The 21,008-nt window shown below is 39.9% G+C and overlaps 1 protein-coding gene across 2 annotated transcripts in view; it reads left to right on the top strand.

Annotated features, from left to right (window-relative positions):
• The window catches only part of LOC110967301 (roundabout homolog 1-like), a 94,266-nt gene that overhangs the window by 19,523 nt on the left and 53,735 nt on the right, over window positions 1–21,008 (top strand). For both annotated transcript variants that reach the window (XM_051937468.1, XM_051937469.1), the window contains one exon: window positions 15,473–15,799. In XM_051937468.1, coding sequence (XP_051793428.1) covers window positions 15,473–15,799 — 327 coding nt within the window. The remainder of the gene's footprint in view (window positions 1–15,472; window positions 15,800–21,008) is intronic.

Here is a 21,008-nt window from a genome sequence, read left to right as displayed (position 1 = left end):
GCCTGTGTGCTGAGGCACTTGGGATAATTACTTCTGTAAATAAATGTGCTCTGTATAGTCTTGAGGTTTTATAACTGTGCTGTTCTGCACCCAAAGTGTGTGGTTAATATGAGTAAATGTTTTTTTCATTCTCTGATAATTGTCTCTTCAGCTTGTCAGTCTGTGCTCGCAGTGATTGAAGTGCTGCGCTGGCTGCAAAACCTTTCAAAAGTGAAGCTGTATTCCTCAAGGCTTTGGGTTTGAGAGTAATTGGTAGAATTAATATTTTCAAAGGACAGCTTTAAAGGTCACAGCAATATGACCTGAGAGATGCTTCGCTGAGGTTACCTCTCTGAGTCTTCTCTCCAGTCAGGCGGCTACTAATCAATAGAATCAATACGTTGTTTTTTCAAAATAGATCTTTTGCAATGTTTTTGCGTTCATGCTCAGGCACACATGGAAAATAGATGTATTCCCACACATATCATCAATTAGGCTAGCTCTGACAGTTAAACCTAAGATTAGTTTAAAAAAAACAAAACAAAGAAGAACGCCTCAGTATTGTGAGGGAACACATCAGTAGCGCGCATTATCCCTTCGCCGTTAAAATCCTTCTCATCTTTCTCCTTCATTTGTCTCCTGTCTCTCCCTGTCATTACTGACAGGGTTCAAAGCCCTCTATGTGAAGACTGCAGCATGAGGAACGGTTTCCCACCAGAGCATCTCGCACAGAAGAGCCCAAAACATGCATAAATTGCTTTAATTAGCACATCTATTATTAGATGGCATTTCAAATGCTATGCTGTTGGATGGAATTCACTGATGAACATGTAATAAAGCAAAAGTGCAAATGCAGTATTACTCCTGCTGCATTATTTTTAGCTTGATGCTAATTATTGTTGTATCTGACATGTGCCTGACATGTTTATCATGCTATGAAAGTCTTATCTCAATATAAAACTGTCAGTTGACTGATTTTTAAATACACACAGTGCATTTAGCAGAGGATATTGTAAATGTTCACACTTTTTTTTTATTTTTTATTATTTACTTAAAAAAGATTTAGGTAGTATTCTTTTGCTGGGATGTGTATGAATATCATGCCAAACGTGAAATGCATGGCGTCAGCTTCTCAAGTACATGGAGCCAAACCACTGTGTGCTAATAGTGCATGAGCTGGATTTTATGGTTTTATGCCATTTACTTGAAATTCAAGTACTAAAATCAGTTCAGACAGCTTTGATCAGAACATCTAAACCGAACTCAGTTGGCTCGACTGATGAAGAGCGCAGGTTGATCAGTCGGCCAGCATGAGCACAATGCCCTCCGGACTGACCTTGTTATTAGAGGGAGAGGACCATACCGAGCGCTACCTTCATTAACCAGAGACTGATGTTGGAATGTAGTCTCTCAAAGCATCTTGGGCATTTTGACGTGCACTCTCATTCTCTAGATGGAGATATGAACCTGAGATGTTGAGCAAAACCAATGGCAAATATCTGTCCGTCCAGAAATTTCAACCCTGTAAACAGACATTTTAGTGTTTTGCTTGTTTGCTGCAGGGACTAAGTGCATATAGCAACACTTTTATTATGATGTACTGTCATGTGTTCCATGGCAGTAGTGCAGTATCCAAATATCTTGATGACTTGTTAGAAGTTTATTTTTATTCACCGTAAAGTCATCAAAAATCAGCAAATTTTACAAGAGTGTGTGTAAATAAGACTGAAACTTTAATCATAGAGAGAGAGGTGGAGAGACAGAGAGAGAGAGAGAGAGAGAGAGAATATTGGAGATGATCTTTAATGTCTTACATTTCATTTTCTCTCCCGCTGTGCTGGGCTATAGTGTAGCCAAAGGCATTCTTTTGAATGTTCCTGTAACTAGGTCTTGCAGAGTGTCATGATGGCCAATGGAATTTCATTGCATCTGGAAAAAAATGCCTCAGGTTAATGAGATGGGGAAAAGCAACAGTGTGTGGACAGGGATGATGTCAAGGTGTCAAGAAGAGAGAAGTGCTGTGACATTTGCAGGATTTGGTCGCTGGGTTGTGAAAGACAGTGATGAAGTCATGTTTAAATTTGTATGAACACAGAGATAAAAGGAAACTTCAGGTAGCCATTAATTTCACAGACATTGTGTTCCCGTTGCTGGGGATTTTACAACAGAACAACAGTTAAAAGAGCAGATTTAAGGTTTTAAACCAGTCAACAAAAGTACCTGCAGTGGTTTACTCACTTTGGACAGCTGCTTCTTTGTAACATGGAAGATTGTTATCACATGTAGAATGCAGCCAGATTTTTTTTAAACTGCTTTGGAAATGAGAACTGTTTCTTTCATCTATTTTTCCAGCCAATCAACTGCAATTATTGTCGGTTAAATTTGAAATAGAACCTTTTTGTCAACAACCAGATCATTACAAGTTTTCAAATTGTACTGCATTGTGCTATTAATGCAATGTAGCAAAGCATAACAAAGAAAGAGTTTACCTCAGAAACACCTCACAACAATCACCAGAGCATGAACAGGTTTTTGGACCCATGCTTTAGTCCACACAGCATAGGAAAACAAAAAAGCTGGGCTTTAGTCGTGTACCTCACGTCAACAACAAACCGCAGAGTCTGTGCCAACGTGTGTGATGAACAGAACCACGAATGCAGCCAAATAAAAAGCTGTTCATACAGATAAATTGTCATGAGCATTTTTAATCACTTTCTGAAAATCTGTTGGAAAAGCTTGTCAAAGCTTTTATCTTTTCATAGTAAAAAAAAAAAAAAACAGGAATAAAGGGTTCAGGTCATAAACGCTTCCATCCTTCATGGCAAAAACAATGTGAAAAGCAATATGTCAAGAACACAGGATGATATATGTGCAGTGGAAATGACTGACATGAGCAGGTTGGCTGTGGGAAAAAAAGAGGTCAGGATATTATGGAGTTCCAGAAGCTGATTCTCATCCTCGCTGAACTCTGACTTCTTGGTTTTTTCCACTGCAATGCTTTATTGCCGGTTATATACAGTATTGCTGCATTTCTTCTCCAAGTACAGACTGTAGCATCTGAACAATACACACTCTGTTTACTCTGTGTGTTTAAAATGAAACTCTTGGCTTTATATTAATTTTGTGATTTGCATTCATCTAATGAATTTAAGACATCAGTTTTCGACCATGAACAGCACTCATATTTGTTAATTTTTTGTTGCGACCCCAAAGGAATAAAAAACTTTTTCGAACACTCATTCAAGTTGATCAGATCTACATTTTTCATATCAGGAGCTCCAAAGTCTAATATTTAAAATGACAGCTGCTGTGTTTTTGTGGAGATAATAATATGGCACTAGCTGCAGCAGCAGAAGCAGCTGTGTTTTGATAAGGCTTACATTTGGGTCCATCAATGCTACCAGTGAATCACACACTCATAGCTTTTTTTTTTAACCAGACTGACTGCTGCCTGAAGATTTGAAAGTGTTGAACTGAAAAAAACAATTACTACTTTATGAGCAGTGCCAGGTCAGTGTGTTAATTTGTGTAAAAAGAGGTACATGAGTAACATAATTCATTCTCTGGTTTTAAACATTCCATTTGGTTTTAGAGAGTTTGAAAGGATAGAAGGCAAGTTTGAGGAAGCAGATGCATCGCAGATCTGATCTGTCAAACTGTGTCAAATGTGGATAGACAGGAATTTGTTTATGCATTTGCAAATATTATTCATCCAGCATTAAGTATTCGTGCACAGATGTTACGAAGTAGCACTTCGAAGTCCAACAGGTGTCAGGCAGCTCAGATGGCAGGCTATTAGTATCACCAGAGGGTGTGATGTGCTTTGGAATCTGCATTTTGGATGTGAAAGAAGAACCTGTTTTTACTGCATTAACCCTCTGAGCCCCAAGTAGTTTCTGGCCATTTTTTTTATTCCTGTCATATTTTTACTAACTGTGCGCTCACTTTTTACTGCAATGTAAAGCCATGTAAAGTCAGTGCGTTCCTAAATATTTAGATTTATAGCAGTTGTGATCAAGTAAATCTGTCTGTCTGTCTGTCCTGCATGGCCTGCAGTTCATCACAATTCAGTAAAAACATCCCTGAATTTTTGTCATTAGACAGTTGGTCGCAGTTGCGACTTTTTTACAGTATCTGTTTTTTTTCAAATGATTTATTTTGGACAAATTCTCAAATGAGAAATGTAGAATAAAGCGATTTCATTAAATTATTACGATTTTAAGCCTAGATTTGGTTATGTTTTCTGGCAGAATTGCACACCACACAGGAGTTGTTCAAAAACTGTCACAAAGTTGAAAATCTGATGATTTTTTTCTGCTTTTGCAACGTTTGTAAGTGGTGTCATTTTGGCAATTTTCCAAAAAATAACATGCCTATCAAACCTACCGGTGGGTTTTGGGGTTCAGGGGGTTAACCAGAGATAATTTTGCTTCAGCATTTCATGAAATATGCATATTCTGTCAGTGTGGTCATTTGTGAGCTTTAGGGATGCTGGTAGGTGGATTTTGTTATTTTTGGTCAAATCCATGGTGGCTATTTCATCTTTCAGCTGGAAATATAAGCTCTGCTGGCTCTAGCAGACAGACATGACGGCAGTATTGATCTTTTTCTCTTACTCTTGGCAAGAAAGCAAATCGGTATATTTCCTAAAATGGTCAACTCTTCATTTATTGGTAGGTATAAATGTAATTAAACTTCATGGGTATTAATACCAGGCTTATTTCTACCCCTCAATTGGGCTTATTGCCGAGCTAAGTGACACCTTTTATAACATGCAGGTTATTAGCAGTGCCAAAAAAAATTCAAGTGAATCTCTAGCACTGAAACAGGTTCTTAATAAGTTCTACAGCTAATAAACTAATCCAAAGATTGTTTCTAAGTGTCAATGCAGTCCAAAGACATCCACATTTGTTGCCACTTATTCTCCCTCTTCATCACAGAGACGGTAATCGAGAGCTATAAGAGCTGCCTGGAGGCAAATGCAAGCTTGTTGGTGATATTGTGATATTATTGCTTGGGCATTAACAGTACATGCATGTGTGTGTTTGTGCACATGCGTGAAATGGGGCTTTGCTAACCAGAATGACTCCTGTTAGAGGGCTTCAGTTCTCTTGATGAGTTTGCTGCTCAGGGCAAAGTCTGGCTCCCCTCACAGTGTGACAGTCAGTTCACATCTGGGCTGCCACTACCAGGGGCGCAATTAACATCAAAAAATAAATGTAGGTCATGCAGACATGCACTTGTGACATGCAATGACACAGCATGACGCTAATGTACTAATAAAGTATCAATTCGGCCAGTTTAGTGGAACATGTTTGAATAATATTTTTAGAACTTACGAGCCTCAAAAGGGTTCGAAGGGAGCGTGATAACTCACAGATGGTCAAACATGCATTATACACTCAATTGAACTGATTATGGTAAGACCATTGACGACACTGTAGCTGATAAAAACGTAAAGCACACACTAAAACTATTACTGTTCTATTTAAGTACGAAATAGAACAGTGTCAAAGCAGCACACCTGAGATTACCCTTAAGTGGATTTTTTTTTCCTTCTGTAATAAAAACAAACTTTCTGTGCCAATTCCACGCCTGCTCTATTCATGGGAAGTTGGACTCTCAAGCTCTGCCTGAGTGATAATCAATGGCCTATTCAGCCGCTTTACTTTCCGCTGAACATTTAATGGAGTGAGAATAAGCCTCTCAGACGGGCCGCTGGCCTTTCCAGGCAGTTGTGCTCCAGAGGTGTTTCTCATCACAAATACAGGAGGTAAGCTCCCGGCTATCATCCATCCCAGCTTATTTGTTCACTGTATTGACGCAAGAAGACAAAAACACGCTATACATGCTGACAATATCTGACACAATCGGGGATTAGCAGCAAACAGCATTAGCATTGCTGGGAATACGCCATGCATGGTTAACCAGCAATGCAGGTGAATGTCATGGCGGTTCAAATTATAACATGTCTAAGAGCGGATGCGACCAAACATAATTAGAGTCTTGCAAACTGCAGGAATATTAGATGAGGGGTGCAGTTTGTTTGGCCCTCTGTGTGTGTCATAGACAGCCTGATGGATTTATCCTCCACTTAAAGTGTCCTGGTGACCTACTTGGCTCTGATGTTTATCGTGTACCAGTAATGTTCTGGTTGGAGAATTCCCTGAGGACTTCATTGCTTGTTACCTTCCCAGTGAGCATTTAACAGATGGTAACCCACAGTTTGTTTTTTGAACATTATATTAGGGCACTGTAAAAAAAAAAAAAAAAAAAATCTCTTATAACAGTGTATGAGGCATACTTTTAGAAACAAATTAACAAATATATATATTTGCGCACATTGTCACTGAAGAATCTTCATAATATATTTAAAATAAATCCATTACTGAGTGGATGGATAAGGTGTGGGAGATGATTTTGGGATTGTAAGTCTTCAAAAAATGTGGTTTGTTATTATTCCTAAATGCAATCAAATTAGCGTTAATCGTAAAAAGAAATTGACAAATAAATCAATAATAAAAAGATGTTTGTGTGGTTTTTTTTACAATCAATTCTGAAGCCTTCAGTTAAGCTTGTAAGCATACTCCTCATGCTTACATTTTCTCTCAGCTCATATCTTACCCCGAACATCTGTGCTGCAGAGGAGGTGTTATCATGTCCGTGACCTTGACTCTCCTCCCTTCAGACCGCTTCATTGTGCATTGTGTCGTGGGAAAGGTGGCAAAAAAGAAAGTAACACTGATTCGCCGTATTGTAAGCAAAGTTTTTTCACAGCTGTGCCGCAATCACAACCGCATGTGCAATTGAAAGTCACAAGTTTGAGCACGGTGTAAGAGGGAGAGTGTGGTTGCAGACACCTTGTCCTGGCCACACACAGACACAAAAACACGCTCGCATTCCTTCCCCCACATTCTTGAGTGAATGACAGTGTTCAACTGTTCCACTTAATTGCAGTTTATACAGCCTGAGAAAGAATGTCTGGCATTTATTGGTTCTGTGTTTTATTTTGCAAATGGATGAGTGTGTGTGTCTGTTTGTGTCTCCAAGGGATGAGCACCACAAGTGGTCGACATTTTGGGAAATGAGTTTATTTTCAGAGAGCTGAGAAGATCAATGCCACTGCCATATCTTTGTGATAATTATGAATATACAGCCAGGAGGTGGTTAGCGAGTAGTCAAGATTGGAAACAGGGAGAAACATTGGAGAAAATGCTTCAGTGTAAAAATTAGCTTTGTTTTTATTGGGGGTTGTGTGCGGGGAATATCTCTTGCGGGGATCAGCTAAGCTAAGCTGTCCTCTCATGGCTGTATCTCCTTATTGAATGAGCGGTGTGGATCTTCTCATCTGACTTTTGGCAAGAAAGCAAAAAAGCTTCTTTCCAAAAAGGATTCTTTGATGCAGAGATATAAAAGGTTATCTTTTTTACCAGGGTTTTAACTCACATGATGTGTTTCCATCTCCTCAATAAAACCACTGCTCCTATCAGATCTCAGCTACTAAACAATGGCACATCTATCCTGAACCTTTTCTAAAAGACTTAGAGCAGTGTCCCCTTTTCAATTGTGGTTTGGCACAGTTCCTCATTCTTTATAGTTCTTGAAGACGAGCTAAATAATATGAATATTCACAGCTGACATTCAGACAGATTAACTGTTAAAGGTAACTGAGGCAGATATGAGGGTCATATGCTCGTCATTTTGAGGTAATTGTAAGAAAATTAATTGTAAGTGAGCATGTGGATGGCTTTTAAGACAGCCATTACTTTGAGCATGACTTCGTCTTTTGTGCGTTTGTATCCTTTTATTGCAGAGTCTTCACAGTTTCATGAAACAGATAACTGGTCTCCCTTAAAATCCCTGTTGACATAAAGCTGGGTCCACATTAGTCAAACCTTGGCCTTCCGAGTGAAGATTTGTTGGATGTTTTGCAGATATTTTGGTATAATTAGATGTGCTTAAAATACCAAAGGTGGTACTTTGATGCACAAAAGACACTTGCGGAATAATTCAATTTCAGGTCAGTTGAGTTTTATTTATGTACTGCCAAATCACACATCGCCTAAGTCATCTCTGGGCACTTTACATAAAAAAGGTCAAGATCTTACATTAATACAAAGAAAAATTCAACAATTCTCCCTTGAGCAAGCACTTGGCGACAGTGAGGAGGGGAAAAAAAGCCCTTTTAACAGCAAGAAACCTCTGACTGAACCAGACTCAAGTGCAGGCGGCTGTCGACCTCTACCAGGGAGAAAATATAAGCATTGAGAAACAACAAACACCGGGCAGGTTGATAGGGCCTGTATCCACAGATCAGAAACATGCAGCTCCAGAGCCAAAGATACCTGCAGAAAGATACAGGGAGAGAGAGGACAGAGAGGACAAAGCACAAACTATGGGAGAGAGAAGGCACAACGCTATTGACATGCAGCAATGACAAATAAATCTATGGAGTGTGACAGAGAAGAGCAGAGATGTGCTCAGTGTTATCCCGGGTGATACCTCAAGCTAGGCCTATAAGAGCACAATTACTGGATGGTTGACCTGATCCAAGCATAAGGTTAAGTTTTATCAGTAAGTAAGTTTTAAGCTTGTTCCGAAAATTGTCCAGCCAAATGAAATCCAAACTGGAAGCTGATTCCACAAAAGAGTAGCCTTTTAGCTAAAAGCTCTGCCTCCTATTTTTGAAATCTCCAGAAGACAGCAATAACATCTGCACTCTGACAGCAAAGTGTTCTGTTTGGATAATAGCATGCTATAAGGTCTTCAAAATGTAGTGAAACTTGGTCGTTAATGGCTTTGTATGTTTAGAGAAGGATTTTTAAAAATCTATTCTGGATTTTAGGGGGAGAAAATGAAGAGAAGCTAATATGGGAGAAATGCGATCTCTCATGCTAGTTCCTGTCTGTATTCTCTGTAGCATTGTGGATCAGCTGGAGGCTTTCAGAGAGTTACTGGGACATCCTGATAATAAGAAAGTACTATAGTCTAGTGTGGAACCTACAAATGATGGACAAGTTTCTCAGTCTCACTTTGAGGCAGGATGTTCCTGATTTTGACTGATGCACTGGTGAATAAAGGCCATCCCAGAGACTTGTTTAATGTGTGAGTACCTTGTCAAAAATAACTCCAAGGTTCCTCACAGTACAACTGGTGGCAAAAGCAATGCAATCACAAAGAATAAATAACTATATAGTGAAAATTCAGGTTGTCAGAACTTCAAAATGGCATTTATTTAACACATGCTTGAAGTTTAACTAACTACTTTGTTCAGCTAACAAAATTTCCTATGCAAATAAAAGTGTAAACTATCAGGCCTAGAACTTTCATGACTAACTTTGAATGTGTGGAAAAATAATTTTTCACGTTAACAAATTAGCTCCTATCTGATGAACATAAATGAAACCAGCCTGGTGCTTTTAGTGTTTCAGCTGCACCACTAAGATGTGTACAAGCCCATTTTCAGACTCATTCTTATGAGCCAGATCAGGCAGAAGATTGTTCTTGACTTTCACCAGAGCTGTTTCTGAATGGATAGAGCTCTACAGTCGTCGAAAGCACCTGGATGTGGAGCAGGCTTTTGAAACAGACGTCTAATTACAGTAACCTTAGAACTTGTGGTGCGTAGCCCGTTAATAAAGATAGGCTGATTACATCTAATGTGGAAGTGTTAATTAAGGGTAAAGCATCCTTGAGCAGGCAGGGATTCTACAAGATGTGCTGATGATTTGATGAACCAACCATCAGTGTGAAGTTGAAGAGATCTGTACACGAAAATGAGCTTTTTCTTACAGAAACTCCTAAAGCTACTGCACTTGACGGTACATCTGTGTAAATGGTGGATAGGAAATGCTGTTTTTTTTCTGTTGTAGTTAGACTTTTATTTGCAAAGAAGATCAAGCGAGTGATGACTGAGATATTCTTCATTTCTTTTGTTAATGATGAATAACATACGATTCTAGCATTGTGGACGGCTTTTTTCATATGTTCTTACACTATCTTTGACTAGGTGAAATTCTTCTAAATTAGTGGAGTGTCACCTCCTTTCCAGCTGTGGTGGCATTTATTTTAAGCTACTGGTACTTTCTGTATCATTAAACGAGGGTCCACTAGGGTCCGAGTGACATTGATTTTGTCATCTGAGTGTATGTGAGGCTGTGTGAGGACGTCCAGTTTTTTCATGACCGCTTTCCTACAAGGGCACCAACTGCGCGTGTGCTGCAATATATAGATACAGATCTGCTGTGCATGTATGGAACACACTTTCTGTGGAGTCTCTAAGTGGAGTAGAAAGTTGTTTAATAAGAACTACATGTTTGTGTTGTGTGCAGCTGTCTGTATGTGCAGGGGAGTATCAACCAGCCCTTAAAGTGCACATTGGAGAATTGTATCTAGGAGCTGGTCTCCTCTGATTCATTAGCTTCTTTTCCATTGGGAAAAAACACTGATTGTACTCAGTGTGGCTGCAGCATATCAACATGATGCCTGACTTGTGTTGGAGTAAAGTTAAGGTAGCTGCTCTTCTTCTTAATAATGGAATCATTTCCTTAGATTAAGTTATGCATTTTCAGATCTACTGTGCGTAGTATGTATCAGCCCTGTGTCACTGCGATGCTTTGATGCTATGAGCTCAGTGTCACAGCGTCCGACAGCTGTCTGGTCTGGGTCTCTGAAGTGTATTTTACGTTGGAAATGCTGACAGCACTCATTTCTCATTCAGTCAGAAGATTCACTCTGTAATATATATATATTTTTAAACTGACAAACACATTTTGTGTCATGCCAAAGGTGAAGAAGCACTATTATCATATGACATCTTCTAGTTGGTCAGTTTCAAAGATTATTCATTTGCAAGTACTAACTGAAATCTGAGCTTAGTTTAGATGTTTTTTTTGTTTTTTTTCCCTACCGTGGCGCTTTGATACTGTGGTGGCAATTTGTCTATCCTTGTAACTTGTCCCGGCTGTCTGTCAAAGGCTCTTCTAGCCTTTAAATCTCCCTTGTTTCATTTTCCTCTCTTGATATCCGCCCCGGACACTTGCCTCTTCAAACATGTGGTGTCATTTGACTTACAAGAGCAGTGCTATGAACTCAGAAGCTTCTGGAAATCTGTGTCTCGCCATTAAAAGTCTGGACTTTGATCCACGATGTAGCTCATGGGTCACAAAAAAGAAAACTAAATGACTTTTACAGACCGAAACAAAGGGATTGTTTTAACAAGACAAAGCTGTTCCATTTATTACAAACTCTTAAGCCTGCCGCAAAATCTGCCTTCCTTTATTAGCTGCTTCTTTTTCCTGCTCCTCCAAAATGGAATTGGCACTTGAGCACAGGTAATCCCATAGTATCGCAGGTGGAGATTTACCACCGCTGTGGTTCTGGTAGTCTTGGTGTCAGAGAGAAAAAGCAAGCTGATTGTGACATACAGCTGTCAGTAGCACCAAAGCGTGACACTAAGTCTGCGGCATTCTCCATGAATGAATCTCACTCGCTGCTTTTTTAGTACGCGCTTGTTTGTGAGCCTCAAAGAGACAATTACTCTTTCAGAGTTTAGAGCGTGAATCAAAGTTGAAAACTGTAATCCAAGTCTCCAAGTAATGGCTGAAATATGTGTGCCAGCGTGTGCGTCAAGCTGGGTGACCTCAACATAGCGAGGCAATTTGATTGTGATACTTGATATTTTCTCTGAATTTTTCTTTTGGTTTGAATCCAAACAGTCATAGTAGCCTCCTTTCATGCGCTCTAAATACCATACATATAGTATTGTACTGTAAATAACTCCGGGGTGGCCTCACCCAGGACCACCAACATTGCGTTAAATTACATTCACATTGTGTTATTACAATCTCAGTGCTCATGATTTGTTATTTTAAACCCCCCACCTTTCCTCTTTATCACCTCCTCTTTCCCTCCTATAATTTATCCCCTCTTGCCTTATTTTCTGCTTTATATCTCCACAATTTGAAAAACATACAAAACTCCTAGCTTGTTATCCTGACTTTCTTTTTTCTAGCATGTATTATTTGATTCTCCAGACGGAAGCACAGTTAAGAAGAAAATAGACTCTGTGCTTACCTCTTTTCGTACAGTCTGAGACAAAACAACACAGAGATCTTCACAAGACAATAGGACTGCCTTGGGGATAACCGACTGGAAAAAAAAAACATATTTGTAGGTGCGCAGGTGCTACAAATGACCTTTGGTGTGTATGTATGTACTCCATTGTGCACCTGTGTGCATGTTTTTGCATACTGATTTAATGCTGGCTGCTGGCCCTTTGCAGATAAAGCCTAGTCTTTTGGGGGGCACTTGTGGCGAGCTGATATTGCCTTTCAGTAATGCCAGGGAGCTTAGGGAGTTACATGGACCCTTAGGCATCAGCCAAACACAATTAAGAACAAGGAAAGCAGCATGTGTGCTGTACACAGGGACTGAAGGCCACAATGACTGTCTGTTTGTTTGTATTGTTCTCACACCATTTAAACAGCTAGACAGTGTGTAAAATTGCACTTAAATTATATATCTGCAATTTTTGCCAGCAGCTATATGGGTGGTATTGGCTTCTTTTCTTTCATTTGCTTTGTATTGAAGGCGACATGTTTGGTTTTTCTCTCTGTACCTTAAGATTACTTTCCATCTTTTCTTTTATTTAAATTATTTTGAACTCTTTCAGCATAAAATGTGACAGTAATCCCTTGTTCGTTCAGGAGATGTTCTTTTGTGCTTCATTTCTGGGGGCACAGTAATTAGCGTTGGTCCATTTGTAAACCTGCCCATGTGCTGTTACCCTTCCAAGCTGTGTTGTTAAAGAATCACTTCCCCGATTTACTTTGCACATAGCTCTAAAAGTGTCTGGTCAGTTAATGAACAACCTTGATGTAGATACCTATGGTGCCCGATGAATGAAAACTTAAGGGTTCCAATTTAATCTATAGTGCATCACATCTAGAACAAAAGTATATGACTGTATACCTGTAAAACTGATGGTATTCCCATCAGCCACACTTGTTCTTTCTGTTTTGGGATTGCTACCAACTGTTTGCATGCTGATCTAAGATAGCGACTGTGGTTGACTTCACCTTCATAGTGTTAAGACCGTCATTGTCAGCATAGTGATATTAGTGTCAAAACACTGCTACAGATTCATAGAGCTATTAGCATTGCTGTAGCATCATATTTAATTGAATTCACCTCCTTTGTTCCAGGGTGAAAGCTGAAAATCTAAGAAGCAGAGTAACTGAAAACCTGGCTGAATCCAAAACTATCTGCATGACTAAAGAGGGCTAAGTGCTTTTTTTTTTGATTATCTGTGTGCACTTTTTAAATGATCTCTTGGTGCTCTGCATATTTCCCAAACTGTTGCCTGACAAATTGATTCAGATTTGGTCACAACCAATCCAGCGCTATTGTCACAGACCTCCAGGTGCACATTAAGGTTCTGCTAGTGTTCCTGCTAAATGGGGAAAGAAGAGTGAAATACTCCTGCGAGGTTTCTGAATGTTTCTGAGGAGCATTTTTACTTTGGTAATTACCTGGCTTTTGTAGAAATTGTCGTTTTTTTGTCAAATTTGTCAAATTTTGCATTCACTGGCATAGAGCCATTTAGCCGGTCAAACACTTGACAGCGCAGACAGGTGAAAAGGAGACAAAGGAAGCCAGTGGCATGAAGAAATTTTTAAGAAAGTAAGATTCAGGCAGTCGGAGGGCTTATCTCAGCAGTCCACGTCCATTTAATCAGACTGCCATCCATACAATGTGTTCTTTTTAATGCAAAGTGCGCAAATGTCAGCATAGCTTTCAGTTTTTAGTGGTCAACTTGCATATTTACCGTACATCTATTGTTCCTGACTCTTGGTGTAAAGTAAGGGGCACGTCAAATTTGATCATTTTGAGCTTTTAGAAAAGACAGTGAACGCAGATTTGTGAAAACACATGAGAAATCTACCACAAAACCCAGTGGATCAAGCTCTCACCCATTTCACAACGTGTGAGGTGCCATCTATCTGGGTAAACACTTGTCTGTGTGGGATTTATTGGTTGCAGCAGGAGTGTAGGAGCTCATCACTTTCGAGCACGGCGGTGATTATCGGCTTTACAGGGCCATTGGCACATTAAAGTGAGACCTGCTGAAGGCTGTGCAAGCTCACTTACTGTTTGCGGCAGCGTGAAAGCACAGAAAAGTGTTCCCACAGCAATAAAACAGGTAAATAGTGATCACATGACTGACGTTAACGCCACATGTCCATCTGTATTTTCTACGTATTGTGATGTTTGCGATCCAGCACACTTACTTAATTCTTTCAAAGGGACCTGTAGCTGTTCTGCAGAATCCAACCTTGATTGAGAAACTAGTACAGGAAAAAAGGAAGAGAAAACGTGTGGACAGGATTTGAGGTGTGCTGTTGTGGATGCTCGACTGTGTTGGGGGTGTTGGAGAGAGATGAATGGAATGTAAGATGTGCTGCACAGAGGCAGTGGAGTTGTGTACCTGGATCTCATTAGGGAGGTTTGCTTTGTCCTCTGCCTCACTAGGAGTCATTCTTGCACAGTTTTCTTTGAGAGGAGCAGCGTGATTGACATCTCAGCAGTGTATCAGGGATTAGAGGTGATTTTGTGGTTGTTAGCGCAGGTTTGGTTGTGGAGGTATTGATTCGCATTTCTGTAACGGTTTCAGAGGCTGTGGTCAAATTGGCCTCAAATGGTGAGCACAGAGCATAAATACATGTACACAGAAATCCACACACAACTGGATGCACACACACTAGCTGGAGGAGACAGTGAGCGGTCATGTTGATGAATCAGAGCAGCAAGGTATGGAAAATACATGCAGAGTTAATGGGCTATCTAACATATTTCTTTCCTTGGTAATTTATTGATTGAATGAAAACCGTACTACAGGTGGGGATTTTGTACTGTTAGCTGTAGCACCAGAAGTTTCAATACATTTAAATCTATTAAATATTCAAATCAGTGGAATGAACACAAACATCTACAGCAGTGTGTCGGTAGAACCACAGATAATGCTATAATCCCATTATAATTCAAGCCTCAAAGCTGTTCTCAGAAGCTTTATTTAATTATGTCTTTTCAAATACATTTTTGAAGGCTAGACATGTTTTGAAAGATATTACTTCCTGAGGATTTCTCATGTCAGCATTGTTTTTTAATTCACGGTGCCTTGTGGGGTTCCAACTGCCGAAACAAAAGCAAAACATTTTATGAGGGACGCGTGTTTGTGTGGTAATTATATTGTCAAACTGGATGATTGTTAATACGAGGCACTTGCAGAGCAGTAATAATGCGCCATGTCTAATTCCTTTAGAGCTGCTGTTTTTTTCTTTTGATTAATGCACTTCATTGCATGCAAGGATTATTTAATATATTTCAATGTAGCTTGTTTTTTTTGGTCTTCTGCACTGACATGTACAATAATTACGCAGCTAATTTGGCAATTAAGTGTATACGTAACCTTTGTGCCTCTCTTCCCCTTTAGGGTCACGTCTTCGCCAGGAAGACTTCCCTCCCCGCATCGTGGAGCACCCCTCTGACCTCATCGTGTCCAAAGGGGAACCAGCCACTCTCAACTGTAAGGCAGAGGGTCGTCCTGCTCCCACGGTGGAATGGTACAAGGATGGGGAGCGCGTCGAGACGGACCGTGACAACCCCCGCTCCCACCGCATGCTGCTGCCCAGTGGCTCCCTCTTCTTCCTACGCATCGTCCACGGACGGCGGAGCAAACCGGATGACGGCAGCTATGTGTGCGTGGCCCGAAACTATCTGGGCCAGGCGATCAGTCACAATGCATCCCTGGAAGTAGCCAGTAAGTTCTATCAGTGTGCATTTGTGCTGATTAAAAGGGTGTTTTCATCATCAAATGCATGCAAAATATAAACGGCATCAGTGCAAAGGATTGAACCAGGTCTGTAAACATTTGGCCAAGAATTACTTTGAAATTCTATCTGATACCCAGTTTAATACCTACGCATCCAGATAATAATCATCTAAGCTGTTATAAACACCTTAATTAAATTTCCCAGTCACCTGATGTGTATGATGATTTTCAGAGATTTCCGTTCCAGTCTTCAAAGAAGCAAAGTAGCTTTTTCTGATAATTAGCTTGAAATTTGCTTGATATTACCTTTAGATAATCTCCTGCATCATAGTGCGTTGACGCAAAAATAACTTACTTTTTTTTAATCAGAATATAATTCAGTCTTTTTGATGTTTACTTTCCTTTGGCACTCTTTGCACTTACCAGCTCAACCGATTGTCCTAATTATACATGAAACGTAATATGTGAATCTATCACCTCCTTTTCAAAAATGTAGCTACTTTTGTTCCAGTACGGGTCGATTTTATGGTTGAGAAACAGGTGGAAATTCACTGTCAGACACGCAGCAGCTGTGTGTCTGCTTTAGTCTCACAGGTTTAAACAACAAGGGCCGAGTGTGTTCCTAACAGGTGACAATCTCAACTCGCTGAATCGCGGTGTCAAGTGTGGGGCGTTGCCAGCTAAACGGCCTTTCACTGCAGTTTGTCTCAGACAGGAATCCATCAAGTTGCATGCAGCCACCAAATGTATGTGTGTATATGTTGGCTAGAGTGTTGGAATGAAGCCTGGGGAGAAAGAGACGGAGGGCAAGGAGCAAGAGGTCGGGGCCTTATGACCATCAGAATAGTGCAGATGGTCCCGCAATCCCTGTGGAGAGCAGGTTTTACAAATCCAAAAACACTGGGATCAGCCTGAATGATAACACGAGCGGAGAATGTGCTGAAAGAGGGATGTGTTGGTGACAAGGGTTAACAACCACAGCCGTGCCCTCAGACACCGCGCAGCTCCTCATCCTTTACTGTCGATCCCCTGCTCTGCTGAGCTGCGTCAGCATGCGGTGCTCTACCCCGGCTCGATCTCCTGGGCAGACGTCAAGGTTTTAGTATAATAATACCCCTGCAGTATCTGTTTCACCTTTTGAATTATAATGAAAGAGATGGTCAAATGGTATCATGGTAATGCTAGATCAGCGCTCCTACCGCGAGTTGCTAAGCCCTCGAGGGGGAGAGTTTATTACTCGAAGTTCACTAAATTTACTGCCAGGTTTTAAGGTCGAGGGGGAACACAGAGAGGACTTGTTGAAGCTGCCTGGATGAATTATGTCTCCCTACTTCATCCTTCAGAGGTCACGTAGATTCATGGGTCACCCCGGGGCTAGGTGGTAAAACAGAATCCCCTGTGGCAAATGCTGCTGAGTTAAGGAGTTTAGGCGAGAACTGAGAAGCTGGGGAGCGTTAAAAGGAGGACTGACCTTATTATGTCGATACATGTGTCAAATAATTTGTTTAGTCTTGTTAATGCGATGGTAATTTTTGCTTACAGGTTGCTTTGACTGAGGGATGACTGGGTTTTGAGCTGACATGCTCTGATTACTCTTTAGCATGACATACGGTGAGCCTCAGCTCTCGCATCGGCTGCTATTTGTTTGTCTGTCAGCAGGATTATGCAAAGACTGAAGAGCTGAATTTCATGAAACTTAGCAGAGAGGAGGAGCATCACAAAAGAAGAACAAATTAACTTTTGGTACAGATCCAGATGAGATTCATTTAAAACGACAGGGTATTGGCTTTGGCAGAGGACAACGCTCTCCAAATTTAATATATGTGTCACTCAGAAATCAGACAGGCATGCTGTGTGATGATGCTCTAATAATATGGAAGAGTTTTCCAGTTTGGCGTTTTCTGAAGTGAGACCGAACAGACATGCAATTATAGTAATGCCATATGCTGAATATATACCACAATAGATGTATAATGAGTACATTAATATGACTCCATTATAAATGTTTTGTGCTGTCATATGCATCTTAAATTATGAAGTATTTATTTCTTTGGATGATAACCTGTTACTCCTAATACAGCATATTGAGACTTAAAGTAATTCTATAACACCATGATAGAATTTTCTGTTCTTCCTCAATTAATGCCATTTAAACCCCAACTGTGAGTGCTATACATGTATTTGTTTGATTTTAGTCACCCTGGCCACTCAGTTGACTGCTCCACCATTTTAGTCCAGTCTGAAATATCACAACAGTGGATTTCAATGAGATTTTGTACAGATACTAATTTTCCCTGCCAGTGCATTCCAATAACTGTGGTGATCCTCATACCTTCTCCACAGCAACCCCATTAGATTGACTCAAATGTCTTCACAGCTATTTTTGTCCTCTCTAGAATGGACTGGAGCAATCGTGTGCCATCATTTTTCATCTAGATCCATCAATGAATTTGTTTTATGATTAATTCAGTAAGTTGGTCTGTGATGAAAGACCTGAACAGCTTCTAGCCTCAGCGGTGCTTTGTGTCCAGCCATACTTTAGCAACTGTTAGCATGCTTATGTGCTAAATTAAAATTGTGAATTGAAAACATTGCACCAGCTTAAGGTGAGCACATACACATGCAAATATGAATGCTATAAACAAGAATTACAGATAAAAAAAAGTCAAATCAGAAAGTCCTATTCAGTACAGCAGATGATCCAAGAAAAAGTCAAAAGAATCTTTTTTCCCTTTTTTTTCCAGCGTCGATACTACTGCCAAGGATTAGTATTCTTATAGATTGTTGGAACTGATACACATTTTTGCAGTAAATATGACAATCTTGCACTCAAAATTGATAATAAAACAAACTTTATCACAAAAATGATTAGTATGATTGAAATACTTGCATTTATGTGTTTAAATTAGAGAACACTTTCCAACATTTCTCCTTCAGTGTTGATTGGCTTATTCATGATGTATAACCAGTCAGACAGTTCTGTGGGCTGAATGTCGCTCGATACCACACAGTGGTGACTAAAGAAAGAGAGGTAGCTGCAGTAGAGTTAATTAAACTTACAATTTTTATATTACTTCATTCATTAAAAATATATACTGATAACCATAAAGCGCTGAATCTCAGATCTGATAATTTTACAAATAATTCCCAATAAGAATTACTATTTAATATGTTTCGCTTTTTTTTAGTTAGTTCAAAACAAGAAAATACAACCTCAAACAGCACAGGAAAGTAAGGGATATCCTGAGTTTATTTATAAAAATGTTTGCATAGAGTACAACATTTGCAGTGCAGTGAAGATATAATAGTATTATTTTATTGAATGAATATGCTATGCTTTGCACCCGTCCCTTGTAATTAACATTAAAAAGTCACTGTTAATTTACATGATTGGTTGTCGTCAACCAGTGGACCTGGCTGCCCAGGAAGGGAAATACTGCAGCGGGGTGACAAGAATCCCACAGAGAATTAGTCATTTTAGCTCTCACGGACAAAGTAAATGTGAAAGCTACAGTGGAAAATTAATTACCTATAAAAGCCTCAACTCAATTCAAAATGAGCTGACTGTATTATAACTCTCTCTGCTGCTGCCGTGATTGAACTGAAATAAAGGCAGAATGATAAAAAGTGGGGAGGCAGCTGACAAAAGACAGTGTCGGGGGCTGACAGATGTAAAGTGATGGCAGCAGGAAAGGAGTGACAGAGACAGACGGTGAGAGAAGACAGAGAGGAAGAAGTATCTGTCCTTCAAGGCACAGAAGTGAAACTTGTTCGCAGAAAATCGAGGTGACGTTTGTGGAGACAGTGACAGATGTAGCATGTGCTGGTGCCTGAAGCGTGACCACAGGGTTAAAATACTGTGTAAGCACACACAACACGCACACAGACACATGTCCGCGCACACACACACACACACACACACACACACACACACACACACACACACACACACACACACACACACACACACACACACACACACACACAAATAGAATACTTGCGCCTTTTCTGGAAGTGAAGGAGATGAAATGGGAAAAAATAAAAAAAAGAGATATAGCTTAGTTCGTATCCAATAAATGTCACAGGAGACACTCAGCATATTTTTTTTTCTGCCTGCAGGGACCCTTGAGGACCCTGGGAAATGAACATATGTCCTATTGACCTCACCCCCTTGATTCAATCATGGAGCGCTTTATTGAGGTGAAGGCAAAGTCACAGCCTGTGTACTCTAAAGGTTATTGGATAGTCGAACTGTTTTTAGGTGCAGTAAGGGAGAGGAATAAATGTTATTCTTAAACTAATTGGACATTGCCATTTGCCAGAGGAAAGTGAGGCTCATAGCAGGGCTGAAGGTTAAAGCACAACTGTGCAGTGATGAAGTAATGAGCCTCAGAGAAGGACAACCATATAGCCACACTCCTCCTTATGCATTTGGAAGAATTAAAGGAAAAGCACAAATGCCCACTTTGATTGTTTGCATATTTAGTCAGTGTAAATGATTATATTGCATTATTTAGAGATGCATACTCATACATTATTCATTTTTATCAACAGATATGCTATGAATGCAGACTTTTGTAGTAACATGTGTCCTGTCCTCCTATCAGCTGTTACCAACTTATGATTTTTACTTCATAATCCTTTAGTATACTGATGTCTGCCACTTCAGTAGCTTTGCCATTTTTTTATATACATATTTTGGCTGCATTTACTACCAGCATGTCACCCAGTGAACTATTTTGATCTTTTTCATGACAATTTTCATCATATACCTCGTACCAAGTCTGTATTGATCTGCACCTTCTCTCACCATTGTGTACACAACATAAAGAACAAGAAAAGCACTCAGAGAGCGCTCCTCCAAGTACTCCACCAAGGCTGCTTAGTCATTGTATCATTTCTGACGGATGAAATCTTTCATAAAAAATGACCGTGCATTGAGCACAGGAATGTGATATAAAGGTGTATGTTATGTACAGATACTGAATTGTGTGACCTAAATATATAATAGAATTGATGGGACTTAGAAACACCCCCACAATTTAATCAATTGTTCATTGTATGATTTCCAACAGATAAGTTCCGAGGAGTCTGCAATGCTGGATTTGTATTAGCATCGCAATCATGTGATCGTCATCAGAAAGCTGATGTTGCGTTCACTTGTTGTCATAGTTACAGTGATGCTGTGCCGCTATCT

The sequence above is a fragment of the Acanthochromis polyacanthus genome, chromosome 17, assembly GCF_021347895.1.
Source record: "Acanthochromis polyacanthus isolate Apoly-LR-REF ecotype Palm Island chromosome 17, KAUST_Apoly_ChrSc, whole genome shotgun sequence".
Lineage (NCBI taxonomy): Eukaryota > Metazoa > Chordata > Actinopteri > Pomacentridae > Acanthochromis > Acanthochromis polyacanthus.
The sequence above is the reverse complement of the archived record's forward strand: the minus strand, read 5'-3'. Positions and strand labels throughout refer to the sequence as shown.